Source organism: Pipistrellus kuhlii, unplaced genomic scaffold, assembly GCF_014108245.1.
Source record: "Pipistrellus kuhlii isolate mPipKuh1 unplaced genomic scaffold, mPipKuh1.p scaffold_m20_p_2, whole genome shotgun sequence".
In the NCBI taxonomy this organism is placed as follows: domain Eukaryota; kingdom Metazoa; phylum Chordata; class Mammalia; order Chiroptera; family Vespertilionidae; genus Pipistrellus; species Pipistrellus kuhlii.
Genome location: NW_023425515.1, coordinates 71,753,560 through 71,763,541, shown reverse-complemented (window position 1 = coordinate 71,763,541; position 9,982 = coordinate 71,753,560). Strand labels below are relative to the sequence as shown.

General features: G+C 37.2%; 2 protein-coding genes across 7 annotated transcripts in view; one reads left to right on the top strand and one right to left on the bottom strand.

Moving 5' to 3' along the window:
- TOMM70 (translocase of outer mitochondrial membrane 70) overlaps positions 1-9,982 on the top strand; it is a 60,818-nt gene that overhangs the window by 32,542 nt on the left and 18,294 nt on the right. For all 6 annotated transcript variants that reach the window (XR_004989050.2, XR_004989052.2, XR_004989051.2 and 3 more), the window contains exons 6-9: positions 1,022-1,229; positions 4,253-4,387; positions 5,910-6,017; positions 8,514-8,630. Coding sequence is in view for 3 of the 6 variants with exons in the window: in XM_036444232.1 (XP_036300125.1) it covers positions 1,022-1,229; positions 4,253-4,387; positions 5,910-6,017; positions 8,514-8,630 (568 nt within the window). In the remaining 3 variants the exon portion in view is untranslated. The remainder of the gene's footprint in view (positions 1-1,021; positions 1,230-4,252; positions 4,388-5,909; positions 6,018-8,513; positions 8,631-9,982) is intronic.
- Positions 5,578-9,982, bottom strand: part of NIT2 (nitrilase family member 2) — a 41,838-nt gene continuing 37,433 nt past the window's right edge. The window contains exon 11 of the mRNA XM_036444235.2: positions 5,578-6,281. The gene's annotated coding sequence lies outside the window, so the exon portion shown is untranslated. The remainder of the gene's footprint in view (positions 6,282-9,982) is intronic.

Below are 9,982 nucleotides of genomic sequence, written 5' to 3'. Positions count from 1 at the left end.
ATAACACCTCTTATAAGCTCATCTATTATAAATTCCTTTTCAGTTCAAGGAAATCCCTCCTGTAAGCACCTTTGATAATAGTCATCATCTTAGATGAATAATGATATTGTAGTCACTGAATTTAAGAAGTAGGGAAGGATGTCTTTAAAGTACTTTTTCTGGGAGAATCTACCTTTAAATTTGCTTCTTTGATATTTCCACCTATTCTTTCTAGGTCTGTTCTTATAAGTAAAACAACACAACTTCTGGATGAAAGCCCTGCAGATATTTCTCTGCTTCTAGTCTTGCTCCCTTGCTCATCTTTACAAAGTACAGCTTTGGTCACACCCTCTTCCCTTGGCCTCTGTGACCCTGACCTAAATTATTTCCAACTATAGCCCTGGTGCATGAAATTTGTGCACTGGGGTTTGGGGGGACGTGACTCAGCTTGGTCTGCACCCTCTCACAGTCTTGGAGCCTCAAAGGATATCTGACTGCCACCGCTGCTGTGCTTGCCAGCCATGAGCCTGGCTTTTTGTTGAGCAGCTCTCCACTCCCCCCGTGGGAGCGCACTGACCACTAGGGGGCCAGTTCCTGCATTGAGCGCCAACCCCCTGGTGGTCAGTGCATGTCAAGAGACTGGTCATTCCGCCTTTCAGTCTATTTGCATATTAGCCTTTTATTATATAGGATTTCTTTATCCTTTCTGTTAGTCATAAAATAACTGTTGCATGCCATCAATGTGCCACAGATAAGAAAGTGAATAAGACTTGCCCTGTTCATTTCAAGTGTTTAAATGTTGACGCTTGGGCAGTAACTCCAGGTTTTTGCCACTGACTCTGCTGATTCCTTTTTAAAAATTATTCAAGCATCATGAAAATCAAGACTCCTGTTACCTCCTGCCCTGCTGCTTTCCCACACTGGCCGACTAGCTTATTAAGGGGAAATGGATGTTTGCTTAATTCGGGTCTACTAAGTGTGGCAGGTTGTAGCATTTCATCCTCTCTTTGTAAATGATCTCCTATATTCATTTTATTTTCAGTTCTGGATATTTAAAGGCTAAACAATACATGGAAGAAGAAAACTATGATAAGATCATAAGTGAATGCTCAAAAGAAATAGATGCTCAAGGCAAATACATGGCAGAAGCATTATTACTACGAGCTACCTTCTACCTGCTTATTGGCAATGCCAACGCAGCTAAACCAGATTTAGACAAGGTCATCAATTTGAAAGAAGCTAATGTGAAGGTACATATTAAAAATGTGCTTTTGTGCTTGTGCAAAAATTAATAAATAAAAATGAGGTTTTTAGATCTGTTTTGCCAAAATTTTGGCATTTCACTGTCATTCTCCAGAAGGCTACTTTTGTTTTGGAAGGAACTACCCCTAATGATGGCTGAGTTGGTGTAATGAAACTGCAATATAAATATCAGTGACGTTTATTTTTAGCTAGGAAAGGGAAATATTTTTCCTATAGCATTCGGTAGCTTCACTTCTCATTTGTAGCATTGCCTATGTAATGGACTATATTTGGTCAGTGAAATGGTAAATGTAATGCTGTAAGTTATATGCTTTAGGTAGTACAAGGTTATAAAGTGCATTTAATAAAAATAAGCACATTTAATAATATATTCTGGGAGATTTTATTAGGATGCCAGTAATTTTTTATTTTTAACAGGAGGAAAAATACAGGATCTAAAAATATGATATAGGTACTAACATATACCAAAAGTTTTGCAGTGTGTCATTGGAACAGCTTTTCATTTTCCAAGTGTTCTTATGTGTATGTAGTTATTTTTATAATTAACATTGGGTGTCCGTTGAATTTTGAGAGGTCTCTACTAAGTGTAACATGACAGAATTTAGCCATCAACTAACTCTTCCTTACCAGTTGTTCACACTGACCTATTTCCTCATGAAATTAGGAAAACTCTGGCTTTTTCCACCTTCAAAGAAATCATTCATGTATAAAAGTTGTAATAAAGACTTAAATACTTTTCAATAAATATCTAAACTTTCTGTAAACAAAAGTAGTTATAACAATATTTGTTAAGTTACTTTTAAAATGAAATTTTAAAGCTGTAGCTACCCTAGTAATTTTAATTTTATTTCCTAATGATTTTCCTACTAATTACAAATGTTGTTAGGTGTTCTTGTTAAAATGTGAGGGCATTCCTGTTCATTTAATTCAGGAAGACATGTAAGTTTGTCTTGAAAAAGAATTCTGGGGATCTCTGTATCTTGCTTTATTATGATCATGACTTTTGGTTTGAATGGCAAGTAGTAATGATGTCTATCATACGCTTGGACAAAAATTAACTCAAATGAATCAAAGACCTAAATGTAAGAGCTAAAAGTATAAAACTCTTACAGGGGGAAAAAAAATAGGAGGACAGCTTTCCTTTGATTATATGGTGATTCCTTAGATATGACACCAAAAGCTAAGCAACAGCAATAAAGAAAAGATTTCATCAAAATTTTTAACTTTTTTGATTGAAAGGATGCCATCAAAAAAGAGAAAACACATTGCACAGAATGTGAGAAAATATAAATTCTGTATCTGATAAGGGGTTTGTATCCAGAATATATGAAGAACTCTTCTTACTAAAACAATTCAATTTAAAAACAGGTTGAAGGCCCTGAATAGACATTTTCTCCAAAGAATCTCTAATAATAAAAGCATAATATGCTAATTAGATCAGACATCCTTCCTTCCGGAAAAAGCCACAGTAGATGGGGGCCCGCTAGGGCCAAGGCCCTTGCACGAATTTTGTGCATCAATCCTCTAGTATATTAAAATGGCCAATAAGGACAGTAAAAGATGCCCAACATCATTAACTCTTAAGGAAATTCAAATCCAAATCACAATGAGATTTTACTTTACACCCACTAGGATGACTATATTCAGAAAGTAGACAGAGAAGAGTATTGATGAGGGTGTAGAGAAATTGGAACTGTCATACGTTGCTCACAAGAATGTAAAATAGTAAAACTTTTTTTAGAAATTATTTTGGGAGTTTATTGATAAGAGTTACCATAAGACCCAGCAGTTCCTCTCCTAGACATATACCCAAGAGAATCCTATCTAATAAAGAGGGAATATGCTAATTTAATCTCATGCCATTGCAAAGATGATGGTGCCCACAGCCAATAAGGAGGGAATATGCTAATTGACTGCCAAGCCCTCAAAAGATCACAGTGCCCACAGCCTCAAGATTGCAGCACCTACTCCCCTCAGCCCCACTGGGCAGCAGGTGCGTGGCAAGGTCGGGCCTGTCCCCAGGTGGGCCTGGCTGCTCCGTGTGCCTGCCTCCAGAGTCCCCCAGTACCCTCAGCCCCCCAGCCACCTAGGGCCAGCCCGAGGCACAGGCAAGCCTCTGAGGCGGCTGCCCAGAGCCAACCAAGGCTCAGGTATCCAGGGTTGGCTGAGGCTTGCGCTGCCGGCAGTGGCAGCAGAGGTGTGATAGGTCATCATCTTCCCCTAATCACTGGGTCATCTCTCACCCCTGAGGGTTCCCGGACTGTGAGAGGGGGCAGGCCTGGCTGAGGGGACCCCCACCTCCAGTTCATGAATTTTCATGCACCAGGCCTCTAGTTGAATATATAAGGCAACACAAAAACTTGTACATGAATGTTCATAGCAGCATTATTCATGATAGCCAAAAAGTGGAAGCAGCTCAAATGTCCATCAAGGTATGAGTTGATAAAGAAAAGTGGTATACAACCTATAATATTGAAAGCACAATATGCCAATTAGACCAGATATCCTGGATGACCCTCCAGGTAAAGCTGGGGCTGTGAGGGAAGCCAATGCCAGGCAGCCGGAGGAAGGAAAGCCTACTCTTGCACGAATTTTGTGCATTGAGCCTCTAGCAGAATAATATTCAGCTATAAAAAAGCATGAAGTACTGATAACATGCTATAACCAGATGAACCTTAAAAATATACTTAGTGAAAGAAGCCAGACACAAAAGACTTCCATCTTAATGAGATGCCCAAGAATATACAAATTCATAGAAGTAGATTGATGGATTAGAGAGGAAATGAGAAGTGACTGCTAATATGTATAAAGTTTCTTTTGGAGATTAATGATGAGGTTCTGGAGTTAGATAGTGGTGATAGTTGCACAACTCTGAATATACTAGAAACAATTGATTTTAAATGAGTTTTGTGGTATATGAATTATATCTCAATACAGCTGTTTGTTTGTTTCTAAACTATATTGGGATATAAGGTAGTAATGATGACCTTTTCTCATTTGGGGCATGTAGCTTCGAGCAAATGCACTAATCAAAAGGGGCAGCATGTACATGCAGCAGCAGCAGCCTTTGCTATCCACTCAGGATTTTAACATGGCTGCTGACATTGATCCTCAGAATGCAGATGTTTATCATCACCGAGGACAGGTAAGTCTATTTTCTTACCAAGAGTTCTGATCTCTGATTAAGGAATTTGATATCCATATTTGAGAATGTCTTAAAGTTTTCTTATATCAATTCAGATCATTCTGAACAAATGATCACAGTCCCCCTCTTGAACATTTGTCCTTATAATATCAGTATTTGCTTATTAAAAAGAAGAAAAGGAAGGCTACAGATATTGGCTTGCTAGTTCAAGTTTGTTTTTCAGGTGTTTCCAGTACATAGATTTTCAATGAGTAAAACATTAAAAACATTTAAATGAGCATTTTGAATTAATGCAATGGTTTTTGTGGGCTTCTTGCTGTCAAGAAATATTTAGCCTAGACTATCCAAACAATACACACACAAAATATCTTTCTTTTTTTTTTTAAGAAGAGTATTTTTCTTTTAAATATATTTTATTGATTTTTCACAGAGAGGAAGCGAGAGGGATAGAAAGCTAGAAACATCGATGAGAGGGATACATCGACCAGCTGCTTCCTGCACACCCCCCGCTGGGGATGTGCCTGCAACCAATGTACAAGCCTTTGACCCGAATCGATCCTGGGACCTTTCAGTCCTCAGAACGGCACTCTATCCACTGAGCCAAACCAGTTTCGGCCACACACAAAATATCTTATTGGAGATTTACAATCTGCATATTTGGTTTTTAGCAATATATATATAGTGAAGTAAACAGTTCCTAGTTTTAGCTTCATCTGGAGAAAGCATGGCTTTTTAATCTGCTTGTTTATTGTGACTTGGTGGAATGTATTATGGTAGAAAATATGGACTATCCACTCAATAACAAAAGCTGAAGTTCTTTCTCTAATGGAGAATTGTACCTAATATTTCTGTCTGAAGGATTTGAAGAAGTGTTGACATTCTTAAAATTCCTGACATTTTGATCCTTACTGGTAGTATCTTAAGGTTAATTTGAAAAGTAATTATTGAATGATCTGATTTGCTTTGAAATTTCAAAGTACAGAAATGTCTACTTTTCTAGAAGAAAAGAGTGGTCAAAATTGCCCTAACCTGTTTGGCTCAGTGGATAGAGTGTCGGCCTGTGGACTGAAAGGTCCCAGGTTCCATTCCAGTCAAGGGCATGTACCTTGGTTGTGAGCACATCCCCAGTAGGCAGTTGTTAGGCGGCAGCTGATCAATGTTTCTCTCTCATCAGTGTTTCTAACTATCTCTCCTTCTCCCTTCCTCTCTGTAAAAAAGCAATAAAATATATATTTAAAAAAAAAAAAAGAGTGGTCAAAATTACAGTGCAAAATGGTGGGTTTTTAGTGCTTTTTAAGAAATTGGACACTAGTTTTAAGTTGTAGAAGCTTTCCTTAAAATTATAAGATTTTCTAGTTTATTGTTTCTAGAAAGTAATTCTATATTGAATAATTACTATTTGCTATTAGCATTATGCTGAGCATTGATAAAAGATAGTATGTACTTAACTGGGGGTGAGTACACTTATTATTTTGAGTCTTGTTTATTTATATATGTGTGTGTGTGTGTTGTTGTTTTTTAGCTGAAAATACTGCTTGATCAAGTTGAAGAAGCAGTGGCAGATTTTGATGAATGTATTAGATTAAGACCTGAGTCTGCCCTGGCACAAGCACAGAAATGCTTTGCATTGGTAGGTTCTACTTTCTTTTTTTATTCCTACACATCATTTTTATTTCCCTCATTATCCGTAAAATCATCTTTTTCTTTTTCCCCGAAAGGATACACCTCGAGGGAAAACAAGTTAGTTTAGAGAAGGAAATGTATACATATATTTATTGAGGCACTGCTTCTGTATTTCTCTGATTGTATTATTTGTGTTCATCTTGATAGATGTTTATCCCTGATTTTTATGCTCCCCTGATTAGCACTGTTCTTCCTGGTCCTCTTCCATAAACTAGTACAGAGAACAAAAGCATTTTGAGAAACTAACTGCAATCATGACACCACATTAACTGCAAGTTCATCTCGCCTTTGTAAAACTATTAATAATCAGAAACACTGAAAATCAAGTAAAATAATTCAATTTATATTGAAATGAGGTACTCCAATAGCTCTTGTGAACCACAGGAAATGACCAAACCTGTAAGAATTTTTGTGAGTTTATTTGAGCCAAACTGACAATTGCCAGGAAGAAAAATCTCAATGGATTGAGAAAACTCTTTGCAAAATGGCGGTTTTGCACCTTCTTTATACATTACCATAAAAAAACGAGATGTAGGTTACATGGAATTCATTGATGATAGATGAAGGAGGCTGGAGAAAACAAAGTGAGGAAACCTCTGGCATTGGATGAAAAGTAAAACGATAGACACATCTTTTACACTAGAAGCCGGATGCTCGAATATTTATGCTAGAATGGGCTTTCCTTTCCCTGGCTGCCAGCACCGCCTTTCCAAGCTGGCCCAGCCCCTTTCCACTCAGGCCCCACCTTCCCACGCTGCCCAGAGAGGCCTGAGAGACCCGGGGCGGGGCAGAAACCTGTGTCATTGCCAAGCGTCTCTCCCCCATCACTCAGTGCCTGTGTATGCAAATTAACCGCCATCTTATGTTTGTCAGTATGCTATTCTAGATGAGAGACGACAGACAAACTCAGTTAAGGTGAAGATTGACCTTTGTTAGGGAAAAATATCATCTTTGGACATGACTACCCCCCATGAACTGCTTTTAGTTAGGAAGTTTTAATTTCAGACCATCCTGTGTGGATACTTTAGGTTTCCCACAGGCCTCCCCTGACCTTGCCAGGTTTAGTGTGTGGCTCCTTTTCATCCACACTCTATAGTTTGAGTCCTAAAATGATTTTCCTTTTAAAGAAAGAAATTGGATCACAAACACATTTACAGTTATGCATTGCTTAACAATAAGAATACGTTCTGAGGAATGTGTCTTTAAGTGATTTTGTTATTGTGCAAATATCACAGTACATTTACACAAACATAAGTGGCATAGCCTACTAAACACCTAGGTTACAAACCTGTACAGCAGGTTACTGGGTAAAACAACATGATACTGAATCAAGCACCAGAAAATTATGCAGTTAAGAGATGCAGTAAATATGAGGTATCTGAGGCTTCCGCCTGCATAAAACAGGGTGTGTGTGTGTGTGTGTGTGTGTGTGTGTACATATATATGTATATGTATGTATACATAATACATATACATATATACACATACATACACACATATATATGTTTGACAGCAAACCTTTTGTAAATAGAAAGACTGCAATTGAAGATATAATAAAGTATTTAGTCTTGTAAATATATAAATCAGTAATATAGTCATTTATTATCAGTATCAAGTATTATGTGCTGTACATAATTGTATGTGCTATACTTTTGTATGACTAGTAGCACAGTAGGTTTGTTTACAACAGCATTGTCACAAATGCGTGAGTAATGCATTGCATCATGATGTTGGTGTGACTAAGTCACTGGGCAATAGGAATTTTTCAGCTCCCTTATAATCTTATAGGACCATCATTGTAATTTTGGTCTGTCCTGTATATTATAGGTGAAAATGATATTAGATAAAGTAACATTTGTAGTAAAGTGATAATAAATTAGGTTTAAAATTCCCCCGTTTATATACAAGTTAAGTTCTGACACATTAGAATGCCCCCTTCTACTGAACATCCTGGAATTTGTATAATCAGCAAAGACCTAGCTGTACATAGCCTTTGAATACACTGCTGCTGAGTTATTTCCTTGGAATCCTTGTGTTTATTATTCATTTATTTTTGTTAAGCCTCACTCAAGCATATTTTTCCCCATTGCTTTTTAGAGTGATGGGGGTGGGGGTGGGGGGGAACGACGACGACGACATTGATGTGAGAAAGACATACTGATTACTTGCCTCCCACATGTGCCCTGACCAGGGCTGGGGATTGAACCTGCAAGGATTGAACCTATCACTCCTCCTTGCACAGACCTGAGCTCTAACCATTGAACAACACCAACCAGGGCTTCCTTGGAACCCTTTTAGATGCAGCAAATTATGTTAGTATAACTCCTGCCTTTCTGGAAATATTTATGTAATTTTGTGTAACTTTTATAATATTTTAACATTCCATGAGTTTTAAATTCTTGATTTAACAGGCCTGTTTTGATTTTTTTTTTTTTTAAAACAGTATCGCCAGGCATATACAGGAAACAATTCTTCACAAATCCAAACAGCTATGAAAGGGTTTGAAGAGGTCATAAAGAAATTTCCCAGGTGTGCTGAAGGCTATGCACTATATGCCCAGGTAAGTGTGATTTTTCATACTTTATTAGTTGATTGGCCTTTTTTTTCTTTTCTTTTCTTTCTTTTTTTTTCTTTTTTAAAGATGTGTACTTGTGTGCTGAATCCCAGTAGAGAAATCAGAAAGCAATGCTATGTTTTCTGTGATCCTCTGGGCCCCCAGGATGGTCCTGCACCCCTTCAAGAGGGGCTCATATGTTACTCAATTTGAAAACCGTGACCCTGAACTCATAATGTGGGGAAGTTTAAGCAGACCATTTCCCTTATGTTTTCATTTGGATTGGATTTATCAAATGAACTTAGGAAAATTTACTGTATTCAAGGAAGGAAAAATATGGAAGCTTTTTGTTTATTTCAATGGTTCTCAACCTTTCTAATGCCATGTTCCTCATGTTGTGGTGACCCACAACCATAAAATTATTTTCGTTGCTACTTCATAACTATAATTTTGCTACTGTTATGAATCATAATGTAAATATCTGTGTTTTCCATTGGTCTTAGGCGACCCTGCTAGTGGTTCTCAACCTGTGTGTTGCGACTGTAGAGCCTTATACCATCAGAAAGCACAGATATTTACATTATGATTCATAACAATGGCAAAATTACAGTTATGAAGTAGCAACGAAAATAATTTTATGATTGGGGGTCACCACAACATGAGGAAATGTAGTAAAGGCCGCAACATTAGAAAGGTTGAAAACTTCTGTTCTATTTGATCAAGATCCTTTGAAATGATTAGATAGGCTATAAACAGTTCATCTTAACTCCTCTTTGGTTTGTCTAAAATTCTTGGTTTAGGATTGAAGCTTTGGGGAAAGTTTGATTTAAACTTGAATTACTTCCACTGTTTAATTGTAACTTGAAATCTTTGGAAACTTACTAATTTTTAAAAGTTGCTTTTGGTGTCTGCATAAATCATCTATCTCAATATTCTATATGATTTTTTTTTATTCCAAAGAAATGTTGTCACACCCACATCTCAGAAATAGAAAACATTCAAAAATGACCAGCTGTGGTAGATTTCTACCTCCAAACCATTCTTCAGGTTGCTTGTTTTTTTTTAAAGTTCCTTAATGTAGTCTTCAGTAAAGTTAAAGAAAAAAGTTCCATGGGTGAAACTTTTTTTGAGGATTTATGGTATGGGACTGTGAGAAGACTGATTTGTGTTGGATCTATCCTTTAATAGTTCTACATATCAGCGTATTATCAGAAATTGAAATTCTCTATTAACTCTCTGGGGCATGAAGTAAACACAGAAGTTCTTTAATCTCAGAAGTAATCTTATTTCTTCGGTCTTTGTCCTTACAGTTTAATGGTAATGGCCGATAATAACTTAAAAAAAAAGGTGGGGGGGAA